Below are 24431 nucleotides of genomic sequence, written 5' to 3'. Positions count from 1 at the left end.
TTTAGTTTTACTACATCGGCCTATCGGCGTTCCAAACCAGAATTAACCAGCAGCCTTGGGTTAAACAAGAAACCACTTAACCGGTTATAACCAAGGCCTCATCAGCAGGCTTGCTACACAGGGTTTTGGGTGAGATCGCGTAAATATAAATGTGTCGTTAAACCCGCCACCACCCTACACAGCAAATTCGCAAGGTTTGTCACGTGAACAAAACATTCCAATTTGTTACCAGTACAGCACACCGGTGTGTTGGAGGGTAAACCCACAACATTTACAATTCAAGTCCGACGTTTGACCAGTAATTACAACCAACATCATTAGGCGACAGACACAAATGCTGCTGGGTTGTCAAGATTCTCTTGGCAAAAGCTGTCCCAATATGAACGATTGGGGTTCGCTGGTGCATCACAAAAAGTGCCCGGCTCAGATCCATACCCAAACTCCGCCCCCCACCCCATCCCCATTCGCCACTCCCCACCTCTTGCAGGAAGTCCACAACCCCCACCGTGGTGTTGGAATGTGGGGGACCATTCACGCTGCAATTTTTTGTTGTAGTTAGGTTAGCGTGGCTGCACAGGTGCGTGCGATTGTGTTTTTTTATTTCTCGGAAATATCCATTTACGGATGGTGACAAACCTGAGCAGATGTCTTTCCCCCTACAGCTTTCGACGTATTATATTTGGCACTATTAAGAAAATAACGACTTTTTAAAATTATTATTTCAGAATGAAATCCAATATAAAGTTTTTGGGGCAAATGTTTAATTCATTAACAGGACATTGTGCGAAGGAGGTTGTTAATTTGTACATTTTTCCCACTTAAAAAATGAATGACTGCATTCAAGGATACATTTGGAATCTTTTTTTGCAGGCTTTAGGATCGTAAAGGGGCAGTCATGGCCGAGTGGTCAGCGGATTTGCGGTTTGTTTGCATTTCGACCTTCGTCGCCGCCCTGGTTAATAATGCGGGTGTACCAAACGTAAATATTGCACCCTGTGCTTCACATTGGATGTTAAATATCCCATGATGTCCTTTCCGTTCACGCGTTCCCCGCGCGCGAGTTTGTTCACCCTCCGTGTTGTGTGCGTCATTGCGGGTTTTAAAAAAAAAAACATGTTTTTCTCAAAAAATATCCCATGATGCCATCCGTAGAAGATTAGGCCATTGTCTTCCACCCGTGTCATTGTTCAAATTGAATAACTAAATAACTCAGTGGAGAAAACACGTAGCAATCGTCACCCCCCACTCCAAAAACCGAGCCTGACCCGTTCTAAATAAAGGGTCTTGAGTCTCTTTGAGGCTTTCCTGGGTTAATAAATGTTACAATAACATCATGAAAGTGTTGTCATCCTGAGAACGTCACATTTACAAACGCGTGGCAGTTTCACAAACTGCTTGGTGGGATTTGGGGGGGGGGATGGTGATTCGGGCAATTGTCTGAACAGACACATCCTCTGGAATTCCCACCCTAATGGCGTTTTAGTTGTTTCAGTTAATCCAACCCTGTGACTTGTTGATTTAATCGCGTCGCGCATTCTTCAGAGTTTGATTGCAACAGCCGCTCTCTCTCTCTCTCTGGGTGAGCTCAGCTATGCCATGCTTCCTGGTACGGCATGTTCGGCCTGAACATCTGCCCGTCCTTCACATGCATCTGCTGCCACATCGTTTACGTTAAGTTTAAACAGTGGTGCAAGTTGCGTCCCCTCTGCCTGCCTCTGTCCACCCCGCACTATAAATGGGTGCTGTATGTATGCCGAACTTCTTTCGCACCGTACGTAGCCAACCGTGCTAATCGGAGGTGCGGGGGAAGGACAACAAACTAAACACAAGAATGCAGTTCTAAAGAAGTGAGTTTTAATATCAGAAGGAAGAGCTTTCCAGACGGCCGCAAAAGCGCATTTGAAAGCGTACGATGCGGTGACCGTCTTTGTTCGATGGTTCGCCAAAAGTCGCTGCGATGATGACGTTATGGTTTATGCTCCTTGACGAGATCAGCAAATTATTGGGGTTCATTTGTGTGGCAAGCAACAGAGGGGCACCACTTTCCAACCACAGTTCGTCAATCGGCCATCTCCCCCGTGTGATAGGGGCATTGTGAGTACTGTACTGCCACATCTTCAAAGATTTTCTGCCATTGAGGTAGAGTGGAAGTTAGCCTTGGGGTTAAGTGTGTGTGGCAGGTAGGGCATAGTGTTGGTGCGATAGTGTAGCGGTTAGCGTGCTGCGCTACGAACCCCGAAGATCCGAGTTCGATTCCCGCTCACGGACAACACCAGTGACAAATATCTAAACCGGTCCTGGGCCTCCCCTAGGTCAACTCAGCCTCAAATGAGTAACTGATGTGGTGCGTACACGTCACCACTGGGGAGACAAAGGCGGCCGGGCGTGGTGTTGGCCACCCACCCCCTCGTGTGCCGTGCCGGCCTTCATAGGTGCTCGCTAATAGCACTTGTCCCAACATCCTGTTAAGGCTATACGGGGGATCTTTGTTTTTATAGTGTTGGTGCGCCCACCTCTTATGTACCGGCCGGCTTGCAAGAAAGAGTAGACCAAATACGTGGATAAACTCGGATACCAGGATGGTTTTGCTATCATTTCCAGGTCACCCTTGTTTGTAGAAAGCTGCAGATAATGGCCATGATTTTGGTGTGCCCCTTGTTTCTCTCGTCCATGGATAAGCATGGATAACATAAATAAACTTTGAACATTTTCGAGGAACTCCTTTTATCCGGGGATAAAGTGCGGATAATGAGATGAATTTAGCACTGCTGGGTGACCCGTTTACCGTGGCACGTCTGTTGTAACGTTCTTACCCTTTACCGTGGCACGTCTGTTGTAACGTTCTTACCCTTTACCGTGGCACCTTGTAACGTTCTTACCCTTTACCGTGGCACGTCTGTTGTAACGTTCTTACCCTTTACTGTGGCACCTTGTTGTAACGTTCTTACCCTTTACCATGGCACGTCTGTTGTAACGTTCTTACCCTTTACCGTGGCACCTTGTAACGTTCTTACCCTTTACCGTGGCACCTTGTTGTAACGTTCTTACCCTTTACCGTGGCACGTCTGTTGTAACGTTCTTACCCTTTACCGTGGCACCTTGTAACGTTCTTACCCTTTACCGTGGCACCTTGTTGTAACGTTCTTACCCTTTACCATGGCACCTTGTTGTAACGTTCTTACCCTTTACCGTGGCACCTTGTTGTAACGTTCTTACCCTTTACCATGGCACCTTGTTGTAGCGTTCTTACCCTTTACCGTGGCACCTTGTTGTAACGTTCTTACCCTTTACCGTGGCACCTTGTTGTAACGTTCTTACCCTTTACCGTGGCACCTTGTTGTAACGTTCTTACCCTTTACCGTGGCACCTTGTTGTAACGTTCTTACCCTTTACCGTGGCACCTTGTAACGTTCTTACCCTTTACCGTGGCACGTCTGTTGTAACGTGCTTACCCTTTACCGTGGCACCTTGTTGTAACGTTCTTACCCTTTACCATGGCACCTTGTAACGTTCTTACCCTTACCGTGGCACGTCTGTTGTAACGTTCTTACCCTTTACCGTGGCACCTTGTTGTAACGTTCTTACCCTTTACCGTGGCACGTCTGTTGTAACGTTCTTACCCTTTACCGTGGCACCTTGTTGTAACGTTCTTACCCTTTACCGTGGCACCTTGTTGTAACGTTCTTACCCTTTACCGTGGCACGTCTGTTGTAACGTTCTTACCCTTTACCGTGGCACGTCTGTTGTAAGGTTCTTACCCTTTACCGTGGCACCTTGTAACGTTCTTACCCTTTACCGTGGCACCTTGTTGTAACGTTCTTACCCTTTACCGTGGCACGTCCGTTGTAACGTTCTTACCCGCCCCCACTGGACATCTGTAATAGCTCATCGGATTGCTCCAGTATGAATACATATTCAGATTTTGAAATAAGTGCGAATAGTAGGAATGTTGTGCTACCACTTGTAAGTCGCCTCCTCTTTTCCACCGATGAGTGCAGATAACAAAAAAGAGTTAATGCGGTGATAGCAAGATTTTCCGCAAATCAATTTGAGTGCGAAGATTTTCCGCAAGCCACTTTGAGTGCATGGATCATTAGAAGCGTGGATATTAGGGTCCCGGATAAGAGGAGTGTCTCCGTACGAATTACTACTATAATGAGCCAAGAATGTCTGTTTGTGTGTAACGCGCGTGACGTTACTCCACGTCGACCAGCCCCCCTCATTAATAATCATGAACAGGTGACGTCCTCCACATGCCTCCCCCCCTCATTAATAATCATGAGCTTTTGACGTTACTCCACGTCGATCAGCCCCTCATTAATAATCATGACCAGGTGACATCCTCCAATTGGACCCCCCCCCCTCCATTAATCATGAGCGGGTGACGTCACTCCACATGGGGGGGCGAGGCGTGTCCTCCCCCCTCCTCACTGCACAGGCAGAACCCTCACGTCACGTGATCTCCGTGACGCTGTTGAGACATCAAAGTAAAAAGGACGTCGTGATGAACAAGGGATTATAACCTTTAAATGCAATAGGTCTGTGTCACGGCGCCCTTACAAATTGCACACAAATGGATGCAATGAATATATCACGTCGCGATCTGCTTTTCGCTTGCAAGTTTCAGATTTACTGCAATACACCCGTCCTCGGACGGGCTATAGGCTTGTATACAGTGAGGGAAAAAAGTATTTGATCCCCTGCTGATTTTGTACGTTTGCCCACTGACAAAGAAATGATCAGTCTATAATTTTAATGGTAGGTTTATTTTATTGTTTTCCTTCAACGTGACTTTACCGAAAGAGCTAAGCATATAGGTCTACAATCTTGTCCCTGACATCCTTGGAGAGTTCTTTGGTCTTGGCCATGGTGGAGAGTTTGGAATCTGATTGATTGATTGCTTCTGTGGACAGGTACCTTTTATACAGGTAACAAGCTGAGATTAGGAGCACTCCCTTCAAGAGTGTGCTCCTAATCTCAGCTCGTTACCTGTATAAAAGACACCTGGGAGCCAGAAATCTTTATGATTGAGAGGGGGTCAAATACTTATTTCCCTCATTAAAATGCAAATCAATTTATAACATTTTTGACATGCGTTTTTCTGGATTTTGTTGTTGTTATTCTGTCTCTCACTGTTCAAGTAAACCTACCATTAAAATTTTAGACTGATGATTTCTTAGTCAGTGGGCAAACGTACAAAATCAGCAGGGGATGAAATACTTTTTTCCCTCACTGTATATAAGAGAATCATGGACAATAAGCGCATTGGAACCAACATCCGCAGCATATCCTCCAAACAGTTGTCAAGTTGGTCGGTGTGGCCGAGGGCTGACACATGGGGGCTTCCGCCTTGTTGAATTCAAGCAGCCAAGCTTTTTTGGCCTTGGCTTGGGTGGGTGCCTTCTCCGTGTTTTTTTAGAGGAAGGCTATTTAAAGCCGCCGCCTATGGGCCGTGTAAATGCGGTGCCACGCACGTTGAATGCGCTCGACTCCACCAGGTGTATTGTGGCAGCTGTTTGACGTTGGCACAGGTCCTCCCAGTCGTTGGCTTTAGTTAAACATTCGTGCAATAGGATCCCTCCCCCCACCATATAGTACACGCGTGCACAGTTGCGGACGTATTTACTGCCTCTATGATCAAATCACTCGGAATGCTCCGGATATTGTCAGATCTCGGAAACCAAACAGCTTTTCAAACTGGATGGTGCTCGGATGGACGACCGCCATGCATAACAGGTGTTCCAGGCTTTATGGGAATCAGGCTACGTTGTGGACAGCGGACAGCATTGGGTAGTCCATCAAATGTCACGCTCCCCACCTTCATCAATCCGTACCCACGAGCGTGGTGAAGCATGGTCAAATAACTTCCGCGACGCGCGTACGGCGCGCAGAAGCTCGACTCCAGCCGTGGATTGACAAGAGAGAGAGATGCACGCGTGCCGTACGCATCGACACGCATCGTTAAGTGTCGGACACGCCCAACGTGGGTCGTGTTTGGGTTCTCACGGCCAAGGGACAGGCACTTCAACTGCTGCGTAGCTCCCCGCGGTTTGTGCTACCGTGCGGCTTTCGGGCGTGTCTTCGGGTTGTTACCGCACGCTGTCCGGCACGATGCTCGACGTTTTGCTCTACGTCCCATGAGCCCTGAAAACGCCATCGGAGAGCTAGGCTCGTCACGCCAGTGTTTGCGTATCCTCTTTGGCATTTAATTTCGCTTTCTGATGATGTGCGCATACGTCATACATTTTTATTCCGATTCCGTTCCGATTACATACGGTTTACGTCATCGGAACGGAATCGATTCGGAACGGAATCGGAAGTAAAAGGCCATGCGGGAGGGCGTGTGGCACAGTTTGGCGCCAGCTATCATAGAGTGCTGTCGTGTCGCTACAGTTCTCTACGCCGATCCGTTTGCGCGTTCCCAGATTCAGCGGTGAACGGGATCCACCCTGAAGCTTGCAGACGTTTTTCTGAACTGGAATGGGTTAAAACGCATTGCTCGTTCACATCGTCCACCCACCCGTTCACTCCATTTGTTTGGTCAACATCAAGCTTTGTTGAATATGTATGCACCAATGCCCAGCCACTCTTCTGTGACCTCGAACAGTGCAAGCGTATCCAGAACCTAAAGCTGCCAAACATCATCGTCTGACTGGAACTATCCTGTCCTTAAAGCCTTTGTCAAAATCGGGAGTCAGTATTTAGCCCCATTTTTAAAATGTTCCTGGCTTCATGCCAGGCAAACGGTTGGGGGCGGCCTTGAATAGGTTGGCAGAGTAGTAGGTGGGGGCCAACGTCGGAAGGAGAGGCCACTCGTCGTGCGGTTGGTGCTGGTGATTGAGTGGACGTGACGACGTGAAAGTGAGCGACGCTGATAGAGGGGAGTGGCTGCGGGCTCACCATGCGTACGTACTGATTTGAGCCTCACAGACATCTGACAACTTCGGGCAGGACTTTGTGAGTCTTGTGTGGGGAGGAATGGGTGTCAATGGCTCATGTGTAGTAGACCTTCCTGATTGACAGCCCCAGTGTATTTCAACAAACACCTTCTTGTACCCTAGCGAGAGGTCTCCACCAGATCGTCTCAGATATAAATGAGCATCTGGTGAATTCTGTATTTAGGCCAAAGTCTCCCTTGAAAAAAGGGGTTTCAATGGACTCTTAATAATAATTGATAAACATGTACAGCTATTTGTCAATCTACTCCTGGATGAAGCCCTCCCCATTCCATGTTTTTGTGGGGGTTGTTTGAGAACACTTCACCATTCTGGCCAGTGCAGGGTGGTGTAGGGGAGTCCCAAAACTAGTTTAGCTATCAATCACAACTGATGTAAGCCGTGACTGCTGAATGAAGTCCTCACCAAGCGGTCTACACCTCTCATGATCTTGCATCGCCAAAGCTCCTGCACACGAGCAGATTGCATCGTTACATATCTGCAGTGGATGCATTCCTTCCATAAGGCTCATACCCAGTAATAAATAAAGTTATGTACCTATGAGGCCTTCCGATTGGGAACGCAGGGCTAAAATGGGCAGGCGGCTGCGACTCGGGCAGGGTCTCACGGTGTCGATCGAGCCATGCCCTTTGTGCGTCACTGGAAAGAGGAGAGAGCATCGACCACGGTGGTTCGGTTTGACGAGAACTTCGTTTATTTTTAGTTCATTTTCAACGTGTAGCGGATCTCGTAAAAAGGAGAAAAAAAGACAATTCCACTCTTAAATAAATATCAGTCAAACCACAGTCAAACAAGTCCATTGCCATTCATAATTACACAGCCCAGATGGCTTAAAAGTAAGTCAAGACGGTCCATTGCCCAGCGGGAGCTTAATTAATATGCATTTGACGCACGCGTTATCGATTTGATTTGCGTCTTGTGAATTTGCATGCAGTTTCACACATTCCCAAAGGCTCCACAAAAACGTAACCAGCGTGGAACAACTGTAGTTGTGTTTTATAGTTAATGCAACATTGTAAGAGCCAACTACACTCGAGCCTTGTGCACCTTCCTGTAAGATGGGGGACGCGTGTAATTTCTTGTCCAACATTCCACAGTTGCTACGGGACTTTTCCGTAGCCCTTTTACACCTTTGTACATCGCCTCCACGTGGCATCACCTGCCTCAGACACAGGCCTGTGCTCATCGTTATTTAAGACTTTTCATAAAGAGTGCAAAACCCTGCACTTTTGCTCACTTGTGTCTCAGAAAAGCAAGGGTGAGTTACTTTGTGTGCGCACGGCATTTCTTCTAGGATTTGGTCACTTTTTGTTTTCGATACGCGAGTGTTTTTTTTTTTAAATTGACGTTTATGTTTAATGCGTAGAACAAGTACGGTTTAGCTTTTTAACATTTTTAGATTTTTGTTGTTGTTGTTAAAGCAATAACATCTGACTTACGTTTTTTTTTATTTTTTGGCCAGAAGGCATTCCATTTCTAGTACGAGGAGTTTAAATTACAGGGAACGGATACAGCCACTTTGCCTCTGGTAGGAAATACGACATGCTTGAAAAAAGCCCAGCATGAATACATTTCCTTTAAATAGAAGCACGCGTCATCTCGTTGCGCTGCGTTGCTACGTCGCTGCGTCGCGACGCCGTCCCTCCACTCGCGGCGGCGTTCGCGAGCTGCCGTGGGCCCGCACCGAGGCACGGGGCACTGCGCTCAAAAAAACCCACCGTGTGATTGCACAATTAACAAGCATTAATAATAGTTGTCATAAATAAACAGCAAATCAGCATTAAGGATTAAATTTTATATACTGTACTGTACTAAGCAAGCTTAGTAGTTTTAAATATCGACAGCAAAATATATATATACCAAGCACAAGCCAGCTTTATCTCAGCACTTTCTTGATCCTATGAGTTGCCGATTACAAAGCTGCTGTGTCACATCACTACCATGTAGCGCTACACTCATTGTGCTCTTCCATATCGATATAAATGACATTAGTATACAACCGAAATCTTTTACAACTGGAGTTTTATCAGAACAGCCTTTCAGCCACGAGCTGAATGGACCGTTCGTGTTTGTAGCCGTCGATAGATAGGGAAAATAAAACTACAAGCTGACCAAGTATTCATCCCCCCTTGTCACGCATGACCCTCATGTGTTCATACGACGACCTCTTTACATTTCGATGCTGTACGTTAAGCAATGCACAATAAATAAGACGGGTACACCCTCATCCACTACGCTAGCTATTTCAGGCAATGAATGTTTATTTTATTTCAGTCTATAATCTTTCCCACTTTGATTCAGCATCTTTGTCACAACAACATGCGAGATTAAAACCTGAGCCGATGAAATCATCCGTGTGTTGAACCAATAGCTCACAAAGTCGAAACCCTTTAGGAACCCTGAGGTATGTCAACACAATAACTCCTGGAGAAAGCAGTTATCATCGCTTGCTCTGTCAATTCAAGATATACACAACAATATGTACAATTTTGGGCATTTGCATGTCATAAATTAAGCAGAATGATCAAATAATTTATGGCATGGTTTGGAAGGAGAAGGGGTACTTTCTTAGTTTGAATTGTTACTCAAGGCGGCGAGCCATTATTTTGTTGGGCAGAAACGATGAGCCAATAACTCGGCGATGCTGGAAAATCCTCGTAATTTTTAACAGGGGAGTGAGACACAAACCTTTTATATTTACAAAACAATTATGGATTTTTTTATCTTCCTACTACCAGAAATTAAACATTTGCCTTTTCAGAAAGAAACAGCTTTCCGGAGGCTGCCATGTACTGCTAGTAAATGTAGTTTTTGGTAAATACACAGGCATTTAATTTATACTTAACGAACTCCTCCCCCTCTCGCCAACAAAACCAAATAATGCGATTAGTGTCTCATCTTTAAATTTAACATTCAAAATCTATTTTCCTTCCAGGACTCGTGGCGCTTGGGTCGTATCTGACAGCGCGTGTTTGGGTTGCCGTCGAATTTATGTCTCTCCTAACGATCGCATCGCTTGCGTTCAGTGTCGGCTTCGTCACGGCACTTCCACAATCTCCAAGGCGTCGCGACGCCTCGATGGTGTCCATGGCGTCACGACACCTCGATGATCTCCATGCTGCCCGAGAAGCTCGATCGCTTGGCGATGGCGGCGATGTTCTCGCGGCTGCGACTCTCGGCCGCCAGGCCCTCCTCAAACTCCAGCTGGCAGCTGCGCCGTTTGAACGCCGCCTTCTCCGCAGCGGAGCCCAGCTCCTCGTGCCAGCTCCTGCGCGGCCCCTCCACCGCCGCCAGGCTCTCCCCGCCGCTGCCGTCGCCGGCCCGTGGACGCGCGCCCACGCGCAGCCGAACATCCGCGTGAGTCCCGCAGATCCCTCCCACTCCTCCGCTCCCGGCGCCGCCGCCGCCGCCGCCGCCCCCGCCGCCTTCACCCCCGCTGAGAGGGGCCGCGTCCGGGAAGTACCACGTGGCGCCAAACGCCGGAACGGGGGTGCTCGCCGGCGGCTGCGGCTGCGCAAAGTCGGAACGCCGGCTCCAGAACTTCTCTCCCACCGTGGTCTGCGTCGAGCCCGACAGGTTGAGCCAGAGCTGCGCTTTGAGTTTCTCACCGGGCGACCCGAGCGGATCTACCCCGCCGTCCTCGCCGCCGCCATCGGCCTTCGGGCCCGCCATCGCGAGCATCGTCTTTGCCGCCGTCGCGGAAGGGGCGGCGGCGGCGCTCGGTCGGGCCGGCGCGGCGGCCTCCAGGCGGCACACCTTGGAGGACTCCTCGGTGTGCGTGGGGCTCCGCACGGAGCAGGCGGCGCCACACGAGCGCGCGGCCGCCCGCGAGCCGTCCGACGGCCGCAGGTTGAGCGAGAGCGAGCGCTTGAGGCGGTTGCAGTCGTGGTGGCCGTGCCGCTCGGGGGAGAGACGCAGGCGACTGATGCACTGCTGCAGCGACTGCGTGGCGAGCGACCCCTCGGCCACGGGAGAGGCGGCCGGCCGGGTCCGCTCGGACGCCGGTTCCGTCGACGGTTCCTGGACGGGGGCCTCCGAGTTTGGTTTCTTGGGGGCGGGAGGGATCCCCTTCTGTGCCCTGAGCAGCTTCTCGTACTCCAGCAGCTGCCCCAGGAAGTTGAAGTTTGGAGAAATGGACGGCCTCTTCTCCTTCACGAACCTGCGAAGAGTCACGTGGCGTCGGGAATCAATACAGGGTGCTTCAAATAAATGTTAACACTTAAATGGGACGATCGCTTCTAATGGAGAACGGGTAATGCACCGTAACATGATAATAAATGTAATGTTAATAGCTTCAAAAAGTCAAAGAGTCTCCACTTGTTCGCCATCGTTGTCAACACGTGCCTGGAATCTCCTCCAGGTGGTCTCCAGAACCCAGAGGCAGCAGCACATTTCTTGACGACTTAAATTATTTGGCAGTGTTATTGACGAATGCGTTGAGATTTTAACATGATCATAGTCCTGCACTTATCCGGTTTGCTAAACGAAAGTCAATCATTGTTGGACGGACACAATGGGGCAATACAACAGCATATTATGTCTGGCAACAAAGTAATGATAATGTTTTGATTTAAAGCTTTCGTGACTGCAGGGATTAATCTTGTTGGTTCTTTCGGTAAAGTCACGTAGAAGGGAAATAATAAAATAATAAAAATTCAAATAAAACATAAAATAAAATTCTCACGACGTTTCGGCCACAACACAAGCAGCCGTCCTCAGGTGAAGAAACAGAACTGTCGGAAAGACAGCATCCTAATTAGCCACAATTCAAGCAGCCGTCCTAATTACGACGCTGTTTTTCAGACAGCTCTGTTCTTCACCTGAGGACGGCTGCTTGTGTTGTGGCCGAAACGTCATGAGAATTTTGTTTTAATTATTTTATTACTTCCCTTCTACGTGACTTTACAGAAAGAACCAAGAAGATAATTATCATGTCATTGGCATAAACCGTGGGAAATGTATAAGATCTTTAAAAATAGGCTGCAAAGTCAGGCTCAAGATAAATACCAGCAGAACAAATGGGCATGCTAATCAAGTACAATGATTGGAGGTCTCTGTTTAAGGTGCAAAACTGGAAAACACATCAGGGTATGTATTCCTAAGGCACTTTAACAAAGGTGGATCGGGATCGAAATTGTGAAGTATAGAGGCAAACAAAAAAACAGCTGCGGAGTGTCTTCGAAAGATTGAACTTGATGCATGAAATTCATAATGAAGGTTTTTTGGGTCAAGAAAATCAACACACCGACGCACCCGGAGACATTTTGAGCCGGTTGCACGTTACCCACTCTGACGTGCGTCGTGCATTTGGCTGTTTGGCCAAATTCATAATGTGGCGACGGCCGCCCGCTCTTTAATTTACTGCGGCGGTGGGGGAAAAAAAAAAAATCCGCGCGAGGTATTGGACCGTGCCGACGACAAACGTTTTGCGTCGTTCGTGGGCCACTGATCAGATATCGGGGCGTCAGTGCGTAGGGAGAAAATGCCGAATCGCTTCAGCCGTGTGGAAAGTGTGAGGGGTGTTTCCACTGCTAGGTAACCCTGGCTACAACCAAAAAAAAAAAGAACACACTCACACACACCCGGCCGTTTTAATGCGCCACATGTGCGAGGATTTGCTCACGCCCGCTGTGCCGTGCGCGGCCGTGAGCATCGAGTAGCGGGCCGGGTGTGAACGGTGACCGTCGCTTGTAAGGCGCAGGGGATTTATTTATTTATTTTGTTTTGTTTTTGAAGGAGCCAAGCTGTACGAGTTCCTCGTGCAGGAGGTCCACACGGGAGAGTGCGAACGGTTCCGAAAATAAACCTCGCACCCCCAAGTGTGGATTCCCAGATGTAGCAGTTTGTCGGTTACTAGTACGTTCTTTAGCTAGCGTTACCGTCACAGTGATCACGAAAAGCCCTGCTTGGTTGTTTTAGCCGATCCCTTTGAAAATCTATCTTCAGGGAGGCAGAGCTGACAACCTAAATTGACACTTGCGGCTGCACACGACTGCCGTGCTGCACGGCCTGTCTGGCCTGAGCTCCGGGCTTTGTTAATGAGAGAAAACGACGACTTCGAAAGTGGTGTTATTACAGCCTAGCGACAAACTTGCAAGCGCAATTCTAAACCAGTTCGCGTCTGACAGTCACATTAACATCCTGGCACGTTGGCACTCGTTTTATGCTCATGTGAGACGTGACATCAAGTAGTAAATTAGGACAATTTCTCACTAACGTAGCTTCGTACTCGTGATGGACACCCTGTAACACACGGCCCTTTGCACGTATCTGCAAGATAACGGCTACCTGTTTGTTCTTTCAATGCAACGTGCATTGCCTCCACCGCCGCAGCTGATGTTGAGACACTAGAATTTGTGGGGCCTGTACCGGTCGTGGCTAGGTGGGTGAGTGGCTAGGTGGATGGGTGACGAGGTGGCTGGATGGGTGGGTGGGTGTGTGTGTGGGTGGGTGGTTTGGTGGGTGACTAGGTAGCTGGGTGAGTGGTTGGCTGGGTGGATGAGTGGGTGGTTTGGTGGGTGACTAGGTGGCTGGGTGAGTGGTTGGCTGGGTGGATGGGTGGGTGGATGTGTGTGTGGGTGGGTGGTTTGGTGGGTGACTAGGTGGCCAGGTGGCTGGGTGTGTGGGGCGACCGGCACTCTCACCTGTAGGCCTCGTCAGAGCCCAGGCCCAGGCTCTTCATGACGTAGGCGATGGCGACGGTGGCGGAGCGCGAGATCCCGGCGAGGCAGTGAACCAGGACTCGGGCATCCGACACCTTCACTTGCTCTGCCGGGACAAGAGCCAGCGGATCAAACCGAGTCATGAGCACGCTCGGTTCTCGCACCATTCTCATTGGACAATCACGAAGGCGCTACGTTTCACAGACGAGTATAGTGCGCAGTAGTTTCATGGGGGCAATGTCGCCGTGTCGTTTTACACCAATAAGATAATTGGTGACGCCGGCACACATAGCCTGTTCTTTTTCAAATAACGTCGTCGCCGAACCCTCAATGTCCATATTCGGGAATTTCCCTGTTGGAAACCGGCCAAATAGATCAAAGCACCGTCCACAACTTAAAGACACAAACCCAGACCAAAAAAAGAACGACTTGCAAATACGCGATCTTGTTTTTTGCCCTGAAGGCTTCCGTTGGATAATTAACACCTCTGAAGACGAGACAAACACGTGCTAGCATGTGCTCCTTGGTCTATACGTAGGAATGATTATTTCCCCTCCCCCCCCCCCCCAGTTTGTTTATTTGCTGGAGGTGGAGCAGTCACCGGTGTTGGTCATTGGGGTTGTTTGGCCGTACTTACCCACACTGGCCATTGTGGGTTGGTGAAGGCACGGTGGCGAGATGTTAACTACCTCGCCTGGTATACAGGAGTTCATGGGTTTGATTCCAATCCTGAGCCTCATGCCTGTATATTTAGAGTTTGCGTGTTTTTCCCTGTGGTCGTGTGGATTTTTCTCCGGGTCCTCCGCGGTTTTTTTCCCCTCCACATTTAGAATCAACATGCTTTTTAGAGTATTGGGCCACTATAAATTTCTACGTCATAAGCCGCTTCGAAGAGCTATCGTTTGCGGCCAGGGTCGCTTCTGAAAAGTAGCTGTACAGTTCAGTCGGGCCTTAACTGGTAAAACAAAAAAAAAACTGCTTTTTAGCTTAGCTTAGGAACTTACCGATGAAGTCGACGGAGCGGTCGAGCCAGGGCAGGATCTTCTCGCAGTAGCTGTCGTTGACGGGAACTCGCAGGAAGCAGCTCTCGGGAACAAAGTCTGGCCGCGGGCACGTGTTGCTGGCGTTGAGCACGTGCGTGATGCCGTTGTGACTCATCAGCCCCTGTGGCAGGCACACCACACCCGTTGTTCATTCATTCATTCGCTCGCCTGCTCATTTATTTATGCGTCGCACGGCCGCCAGTAATGCGTGCATATGTAATGCGTACATTGTGCGCCGTATAGTGTGCGTGTGCGTGTTTAATGGGGGGTTTAATAAGTAAAACAGTTTCTCTTGCTGTGATATTACACACATACGAGCTGCAGTGACTCGCACTGACCAGCGGGATGAAGTATGGTCAAATAAACTCCATGCCCCTGTACGACATTGGGGAGGCCCTCATCCAGCAGTGAAATGACAAATGGCTGTACATAAACATGTGCACGGTAGATTTAGTAAATAATTAATATTTAACTACTGTACAAGATAATTAATTCCCACTTGTATGTGTGTAGACGTGTTCACTGTGGGTCTAACAATTCATTGATTAATATCGTTTATTTGGCTCTCAGCACGTGCATCTAATCATGTATGTAAGCACCGGTGTTTTTGTACTCCTCAATGTTGGATGTAATGGGGATCACGTCACTGCCTTCACCACGATGTAAAAATAATAAATTATGTCACTAAACTGAGACCGTGAATAGTGATAATTCATTGAATCGTTAAGTTTGGGGGGCGGTCAATTTACACCCCTTATTGGTCACCGAAAAATAATTTGTGCTGTATAACAATAAACAAAAAACCCCTTTATCCACAAAAGCCTGACTGAGTTTTCAAAAATCTTTTGCAAGAGGTCCCTGCATTAGGATAATTGCCCAATTCCACGTTAGAGTGCGTAGCTCGAGAGCAGAAACCAAAGGGAGGGAAACCCCTTTGAATAAACTCCACGCGTACGAGGAGATAACACTCAGCGCCTCGCACAGATAGATTCAAGAATCCAATGTTCCGCGCAACAAGAGAGGCCTCCCCGCGCCACGTCGGTCGAGGAGGTTGTTCGACCGTACTTCACCACCATGGTGTGCACTTGTAAAGGGGTGTTCCAGAATCAGGTTCAGATATTGCTCGTCACCGTTGTGGGGGGGGGGGAAGGAATCGAACTCAGGTCGCTAGGTTCGCAGCGGAGTGTGCCAACTGCAGCGACATCGCTGCACATCAAGAGCGCCCACGCCCACAGATGGGTATTGTTGCGAATGACTCAATGCTGCAGTCATGGTGATGTCATGGGCACGGATAGGCTGACTGCCTGCTGCACGCAATGGCGCCCTTGCACGGGATGTGAACACTCAGCCCCATGAGCAATGCAGTTCGTCGAGGTACATTAGTCGCATCGATTGACAGGCACGTATATGTCTATACGTATTATTTTCAAGAGCTTTGTTCACAAGGATTATTTAGTTTGGCTTCCATGAGTTCCACTGGGCCGCATGGTGTTCCAGGTTTTGCTGACCTGCGAGTGTGACCCCAACGGAGTTATGCAACCAAATCAAATGGGGGCCCTCCCTCTCGACATTCAAAACAATGTGCCAATTTGCATGGCCATTGTACGAGCTGTGTGTGTGTTCATATGGGTACACATGTCTATACATATGTACGCGTGCAAGTGGAGGAGGCACGGTAAGGGTGCTCCTGGGCAGTTGGAGGCAGTTGTGCTCCAACAACAAAGCAGGGCAGAGAAGCAAGGCTCACGCCGGGCGACTAAAACGCGCCGAGTTGTAAGCGTGGGTGGTTCATATTGCCACGTGACCTGTTGCCAGCGAATCTTCGACTCATCACGTGGCCTCGAAGTGCAACTAGCCTGGCACAAGTGCTGTGGTGGATTTACTCTCACTTAGTGGTGAATGGTGGCTGTTGTTTTACACAAGTATGCTCGTGTGTATGTTTTGAGAACCTCCAGAACAGAACTGGTTTAGCTGCACTGACAGATGTTACATTTCCCACAATTCATGCCCTATCTCATATTTTGCTTAACTACCAAAATAAAAATTTATAGACACATTACCAAACGTTCGGGCAATTTCTCTGAATGTTTGATGAACACAATTGTCACCAATATATGTCCGACGGCCTAAATCAAATGGATAACTTCATTAATATCTATATTCACGTGTTAAAGGCTGCGTACTGAAATATCCGAGTGAGTTTTTGTGCTACCCGGTCCATATAGTGTTTGTAGGCAGCAATAGGCCGGGTCTAACGTGGGTGGCGCTTCAAATAATCTCAAGTGGAATTACGTGAAATTACATCATGCGGTTCACTAGCGTCTGTTTGTCTTGTTGCGGCATTGTTGCCGGGACCCCCGTATTGTGTTGCAAGGGATTGTGCAGCGCTGAATTGTCACACCGTGTCTCCCAGAGAGGGTAATGCTGATCTAATCGTAGAATTTGTTTCTGTTATTTCCTGCTCACATTCATTATGCTAGCCGTTGAATGTCTTCCCATCGAGTGGCACTCACGACTGTGGATGCGTGCGTGCTCGCGCGCGCGTGAGCTTGCGCCTCTGTAAGCACGCACTCGCAGTACGTGTGCGGCGGTGCCATGCGCCGTGTGGCCGTGCGTTTGTTTCCCGTATTGCTGGCCACCCATTGTGTTTCCAGCTCCCGGCTTTGTTCAGGGATGTACATTGTGGGCGCAGGCGCCTGGCAAATTAGTTTTCTTTGGCCAGAGCGCACTTAGTGCGACGCTTACAGTAGCTGGCGAGTAGGCTCCTAATGATGCCGCATTTCGTTGGACCAAATCAAATCCTACGCTTGCGGCACATATGCATCGAGCAGTAATCAAGTGTATTTGTACGTTGTGCTTCAGTGGATGACGCAAAGCCCCGAGTCAATAGACGCTGCATTCACTGCTCAGTTATCTTTATGTGCCCACTGGGAAGCCTGGCGTTCAGTACGCTCACTACCGAGCCACTTTGCACAGGGTTGAGAGTTCAATTCTCAACCACTGATCATTGATGACTTTGCAGAGTGGATGTGTCGTGAACCTGTGGAATGAACCTGACCCGGGCCTCCCCCTGGTGTGATACTGTGAACTCTGCGGAGACGGTGCAGCTGGGCGTAATCACCCTCTCACGCGTCTCCTCGCCAGCCTTAACAGGTGCCCGCTAATAATGGCACCCTGCTATGTATGTATGTATGTTGAACTTCTTTCGCACCGTACGTAGCCAACCACACTAACATGGAGGTGCGGGGGAAGGACAACAAACTAAACACGAAAACTTGTTCTAAATAAATTAGTTGTCAATCTAGATTTAGAAGTGCATAGCTCCAGTGGCTTCCTAATATCAGAAGGAAGAGCGTTGCAGGTGGCCGCAGAATGACATCTGAAAGCGCGTGATGCAGTCACCGTCTTTGTTTGATGGCTAAGCCAAAAGCCACTGCTGCGAGGATGACCGAGGTTTTTTGCATCTTGACGAGATCCGCGAGGTGTTGTGGTTCATTTGTGGCAAGCACTTTGCGTGTAACGAGCACGACCTCATAACATATCCGTTCGGCAACCGGAAGCTCGGCGAGCACTGGACGGACACGGTCGGATCTTGCAGTGCCCGTCACGACGCGTGCCAAACCCCTCGCGACACGTGCCAGTGAATGTGACTGCTGCTGCTGCTGCCCTCACCTTGTCGAGCACGTCGGCCTGCGATCCCAGGTAGAGGTGCGGGAGGATGCACGTGGGGCCTGGGTCGGCTGCGGGCAGGCACGGCTGGGAGATGGAGCCAGGCAGCATGCCTCCCCCGCCCGGCCTGCCCTCGCACAGCCCCGGGCAGCACGGGGGCAGCAGAGAGAAGCCTCCTGCGAGAGAGCACAGCACACGGCTCTGGGAGTGAGTGCGCGTGCACAATACACGCGTTAGCGCGCAACGCTGCAAATACGGCGACCCGAGTTCGATTCTCATGCACGGCTATCATCTCTCCGAGGTTGACCCAGCCTTTAATAAGTAGCTGGTGCATGGTGGAAACATGAGCACCGAGGAGAGAGGCGGCCGGGTGTGTTGCTGCCCACACAACCCGCTCGTCCGCCTTAATTGGTGCTCGACATCAGAGGAAACTTGCCCCAATAGTCTTTAAAGGTTACACGGTGGATCTGTGCCTTTGTTACCTTGTGTGTGTGTGTGTGCGCGCGCACGTGTTCGACACAGTACACCTCCGATTATCATGGTTCGTTACGTACGGTGCAAAAGAAGTGAACATACATACAGTGTGGTGGTGCAGGGGTTAACGATGTTGAGCTATGAACCCGGTGACCCTGATCCAATTCCCCGGAGCTTTGCGCGGCATCAGAAGCAAATTAACCTGTCCGGAGCCTCGCAAAGGCCAACTCCGCCTTAAACGGGTCCACATTGTCTGAGAGCCACGTGACCTCAATATCTCCTTACTCCTCGTGACATTTAAGTTTAAAGAAACCCTGTTATTATTTTGTTTAATTACCTGTTACTCATTTGTAAGTTCACAGACTCATGGGGGGCTTTAAACTTTCAAGGTGTACCGTTGTGTTGCATCAGCACCAGCGCTCACGTGTCGTCCTATAGTAGTTGCCTCCCCAGCTGCGTCTCCACAGCTAACTGCAGTGTACGAACGCGCACGCGCGCACACACACACGTGCCGCAACACGAGTCTCCTCGTGCACGTACGGGCCTCTATGTCAATCCACGGATGGATGAGGGCCTGCCCACGCCATGCGGAATCGTGGGAGGGGGGGGGGGGTTATTTGACCATCCTTCACCACGCTGGTCAGTGCAGGTTGGCGAATGCCAGAGGGGGGGAAGGGGGGATCGCAGACACACGTGTGAACGTGGAAGTGCACAACAACGATGCATTAATCTGCAACACTGCCCACGACCTTGTTCAGGAGCCCGACAGAAACGCGATTCATGGACGGTGGCCACCCACCTATTAAGTACTCTCCAGGCACAAACCCGCTTGGCTTCTGAGATCTGATGAGGTAAGCTGTAATCCGAGTGATTTAGTCACATACCTCTGTGTCGAGATGCCAATGTGTCTATGTATATATGGTGAACTTCTTTTGCACCGTACGTAGCCAACCGTGCTAATCAGAGGTGCGCACATTGAGAAAGTGAAATGCTGTTGCGTAGGTTGGCAAAAGGCTGTTGTCATTTTTCCACCTCTCGCTCAAACCGACTTCAAGGTTGTAATGGCAACAGCAGCAGCAGCAGAGCCTGCGGCAGTCTGCGGCAGCCTGCACTCGCTCGGCTGCAACACACATCGGTAACTTGACCACATTTAACCCTTGAACTCGCTGCTATATTTAGAGCCGATTGTTCAAGCGGGTTTGTTTTCCACTGGGCCCTTCTTTCTCGTGACATCATCGGCGCTCTTGTAAACGCACAGCGGGGTGGGGGGGGATGGTGGTGGCGATGGCGTGAGAGCCAAGGTGGTGGGGGGGAAGCTCTCGACGACCTCCGGGCTGCAGGGGCAGCCGTCAACCGAAGCGCGGCTTCACGACGACGTGCTCCGAGCGCTCGTCGCTCGGAGCACGTCGGCAGCCGCGCTCACGGGAGCCACGAACCGACGGGGCCGAGCCCACGAACCGGACCGCGGCGTTGCGGATTTACTCGCGAGCGCGATGATCTGACGCTGCATCTGGGGGCAAAGGTTGACGGGCAGAAACGGTGTGAACGTCGGCTCGGAGGGTGTGAGCGACGACGCAAATGAGTTTGGTAAAACAGCAACAACAACAACAACAATAAAATACACACGAGGCAAGGCGGTGGGGTGGGGGTGTGAATCGTCACAGGATCGGATCGTCACGTGGTTCAAACACGAGAGTGGTGCTGAAATGAGTCAAGTGTGAGTGAGGTGCGACTGAATTCTCACGCAAGTTTACAACAAACACATTTAAGCAGCCTTTAGTGGGTTCAATCGAATCAAAATGCGTGAGCATGAATGAAGTCATCATCAGCAGTCATGGTCAATCCACTGCTTGATGAAAGCCTTCCCAAGCTATAATCACCTGCCACCATCCTGAAATTTAATAATCTACCCAGCAGCGGCACATTAACTGATTTCATGGCTCCATCTCCCTTGTTGTCGCGCTTTCGGAAGCGTTACATTGCTCGGCCGATTAAGTAACTTTCCATTTTCCGGTACAGAATAGTATCTTCAATTAAAATTTTACTCACGGCATTATAAATGCATTAATTCGACGAAACATTTCTATCACCCTTTCGAGAAACCAAGTTTTTGGTTTCTCGAAAGGGTGATAGTTTTTGGTTTCTCGAAAAGGTGATAGAAATGTTTGAGCCGTCCCATCAATTTCCACTAACCTACTTTTACGTAAATAAACAACGGTAATTCAAATAATGTGTTTGTGTGTCTTTCAGCGGAACTGGGTGACTCTGAACAACACAAAAGACTTTGCAAAATGCCAACGACGAAGGGAACGATGATCGCGAAGTGGGCAAGGGAAGGAGCCGTCATTTTCCTGCGGTTTATTCTGCACGCTTCCTGCAAACAGCTCACCCATCGTCTGACAAACACCAATTCAATTTCCGCGCCCAGCATGAAGTCATCTGCCATTGCAATGAACGAGAATAAAACTGGAAAGACTAAAGAACCATGCACTGTTATAGGGCAACGCTTGCTCGATCAACAATGGGGTTTTTTTTTTGGTGTGCGTTGTTGTCAAAAGAATTTCGTTTGCGCAAGAACTTACCCCACGTGGTCTTAAAGCATCTGAGTCACCACGGTTTATTATTTCACCATGACTCATAAAAACCCGATAAGCGCTTGTTTGCCTAAAGGTATGGTTGCCAGCCAATCAAAACTGTCGGTTATCATTGGGCTCTTTAATTCCCCCCCCCAACCCACCCCCCGAATCGGTGCAGTCTTGGCGTGCACGGGTGTTTAGCAGCGCACATTTGGATTGATTTTGATTAAATTTTGACTTTAAAATGTCGTGACTGCAGGAATTCACATTCCGTGGTTCTTTCGGTGAAGTCACGGAGATAAAAATAATAATAAAAATAATAAATAAGAAACCCCAAAAACTCAAGACGTTTCGATGGCAGCGCCAGCGGTCGTCATCATTTTTTTCTCTCTCCGCCTGATGAAGACCGCTTGTGTTGCGATCGAAACGTCGTGAGTTTTTTTGCTTTTTATTTATTTTCCATTTTTTTTATTTGACTATTTTCTATCTACGTGACTTCACTGAAAGAATCAAAGAATATTGATTGTAAATTTTTAATAACCCCACCCCATCCCACCCCATGGCACCACCGCGGCCCGAGATCCGGCGCGCTAATGATGATAATGATGCACACCCCGCGACTATAAATACACACGCAGGGGGAGGGGAGGAGGTGTGGATCGCGTCAGTTGTTATTTACGGACGCAGCGCATCGAGCGTCGTGTTTTCGCAACACGCGGCCGGGCAGCGAGTCGCTTCTCTCGATCGCCACGGAGGGATGTTGTTAAACTTGGGCACCCTCACCCTCCTCACCCCCCTCACTCCCGCACGCACAGGTTGGCACGCGGACACGGGCGATCCGACGCCCGTCGCATCGCCCCGGTAAGGAAGGGATCGCGAGCAGCAGCACAACGACAGACGCCGCGGCCTTGATCCGTTTCCACTTTCTTATCGATAGGCGAGATTGGATATCGCGAGCGTTGTCAGCAAATTTAGATCGTCTACGCTGAACGAAATTTATCATGAGGTTAACATCGTGTCGATGTTGGGTGAGAGACATGCAGGGGGCTTTGAAATGTGCAATGTTGTTTGAGCTGCAATCTCTCCCAAATGTTTTAGTGGCAGAGGGAGCGGTGGCGCAGTGGTTAGCACACTGCGCCATCAGCCCAGCCACCTTGAGTTTGATTCCCGGCCCACAGCTAACATCAATGGCGAGTGAAATTTGAATCCGTTCTGGGGCCCCAACCACCCTCTACACCGACCGGCACTGACCAGCGTCCTGAGGCATGGTCAAACGTCCCCCATTGGGATACGCAGCGCAGCCTCCGTGATATTCCGCCGTGGATTGGTAAAGATGATCGTTAAAAATGCAAAAATGTTTTTTTTTTAATCATGTATCAATCGGTTAGCAAAATTCTTTTAGTGGAGTATCTATACATGGATCAGTCCCTGTTTAAAGTGCGCGATCTAAACTGCAGGACCAAGTTTACACGCGGCGGTGACATTGAGATATACGCGGCGCGGTGTCTGTGGTATTTCGCTGGAAGCAGTCGATGACAGACTTTGCCGCGACACTATAATTGCCGCTGACACGCGCGGAATAAAAGCATGGGGTGGAGAAGGTCACTCTTAAGAATCGAATAAAGCAAAGAAGAAAACATGCCAAGCACTTGAGACATTGGACAAATGTCGCGATGCCAGTGCAGGACACTCCAGTCTTGGGGACTCGTTGAGACATAACACATCCCTTGCGGAGGGGGGTGGGAAGGGGTACGTATGGTTTCTAACATATAACACTGTGTAGTTTCCTCTTTGAATTAAATCAACACCTTAGAAAACATTAAGAGTGCACCGTAGAGAACATTCCAGCAGTTTAAATAACTATCGAGAGGTTTTTTTTAAGTAAAAGTATTTTTCAATCAATGTCCCACTTCCTCTTTAAGCCAGGGAGGGCATCGCCGTGACGGAATTGTCATTTTTCTTGATCGCTGTCGTACGGCTGACGGTATATGTTTCAGGCACATCTCTAAGCACTAGCGCAATCGCTGGCTGCGTCGAGATCTGTTTGTTGTTGTTGTTAAATGTCCTTCACTGCACAAGAGGAATGAATGGCAGCAAAGTGGATACCCACAGGCACTCTCGCACTCTGGGCAGACAGGGGAAAAAAAGACCGCAGTTTGGGCCTTGTAGAGCGGACGTCACTCTGCTGACGTAAGCTGCTCGCCTCTCTTGTCAGCTCTTCGGCGTGACCTTGGTACCACGCTTTGGCAGCTTACTTGCCGAACAGCTCCGCCGCAGCCAGAGTGACAAGGGTTAAAAATTAACGAATTCCACACTCCCTCTCCAAGCTCGCTCTGTGCGCAGCTTCTGGTGGACAAACTTGGGTTGTGGAAAATGAACAAAAAAAACACCCATGCTGATGACGTACGAGAGAAAAAGTTTCATTTGCAGCGTAGCATAACCGATTCTCCAATTCTCCGTGTGCAAGAAAACAAGTTTGTTATCTATTACTTGTAATTGACATCAAGGGGTAAAGGTGCAGCCCTGCAATTGCTTGCTTATGCCACTGCTGGCGTAAGGGCCTCCCTTGATCAGTGTATCTATACGTGAGGGTGAGATTTTAGAAACTTTACCCATTGTTTCACCTGCCACGCCTGGAGATTGAACCCGTGAACCTCAAGTCCTCGGGTGCTAACCGTGGCACCGCGGCAGTATCCCTAACTAAACACAATGAGTTACTGCTACGTGCAACGTCATTGCAATAATATCTTAAGACTCTGAGAGTATGGAATGTGGCTTTCAAGGCCCTTTTGTTCACGTCCCTGAAATCGTTTGGGTCAACATCCACTCCACGACATGACATAGCAGTGTGCGATGTACGAGTGCCCCAACTCCGATTAGCATGGTTGGCTACGTACGGTGCGAAATAAGTTCAACATATGTACGTACAACTCAGAAGCAGCATTATATTTTCCTTGCTTTGGCGTTTCATCGTCGTGGGTGGTATTTTTTGTTGTTACCAAGTAGAGCATTTGCTGCAGTGTATAAGGGCTTTATTGGCCATGTCTAATG

At 49.2% G+C, this 24431-nt stretch overlaps 2 protein-coding genes across 4 annotated transcripts in view; one reads left to right on the top strand and one right to left on the bottom strand.

The window, feature by feature from the left end:
- BORCS5 (BLOC-1 related complex subunit 5) overlaps positions 1-21287 on the top strand; it is a 49955-nt gene extending 28668 nt beyond the window's left edge. Inside the window, exon 5 of the mRNA XM_032949000.2 lies at positions 21055-21287. Within this exon, the coding sequence (XP_032804891.2) occupies positions 21055-21120 (66 nt within the window). The 3' untranslated portion in view covers positions 21121-21287. The remainder of the gene's footprint in view (positions 1-21054) is intronic.
- The window catches only part of LOC116939936 (dual specificity protein phosphatase 16-like), a 40957-nt gene continuing 24153 nt past the window's right edge, over positions 7628-24431 (bottom strand). For all 3 annotated transcript variants that reach the window (XM_076065342.1, XM_076065343.1, XM_032948994.2), the window contains 4 exons: positions 18334-18506; positions 14623-14782; positions 13601-13724; positions 7628-11115 (listed from right to left, as the gene is read on the bottom strand). In XM_076065342.1, coding sequence (XP_075921457.1) covers positions 10050-11115; positions 13601-13724; positions 14623-14782; positions 18334-18506 — 1523 coding nt within the window. In that variant the 3' untranslated portion in view covers positions 7628-10049. The remainder of the gene's footprint in view (positions 11116-13600; positions 13725-14622; positions 14783-18333; positions 18507-24431) is intronic.

The sequence above is a fragment of the Petromyzon marinus genome, chromosome 7 (assembly GCF_048934315.1).
Source record: "Petromyzon marinus isolate PM22_M1 ecotype Great Lakes invasive population chromosome 7, UKy_Petmar_22M1.pri1.0, whole genome shotgun sequence".
Lineage (NCBI taxonomy): Eukaryota > Metazoa > Chordata > Hyperoartia > Petromyzontiformes > Petromyzontidae > Petromyzon > Petromyzon marinus.
The sequence above is the reverse complement of the archived record's forward strand: the minus strand, read 5'-3'. Positions and strand labels throughout refer to the sequence as shown.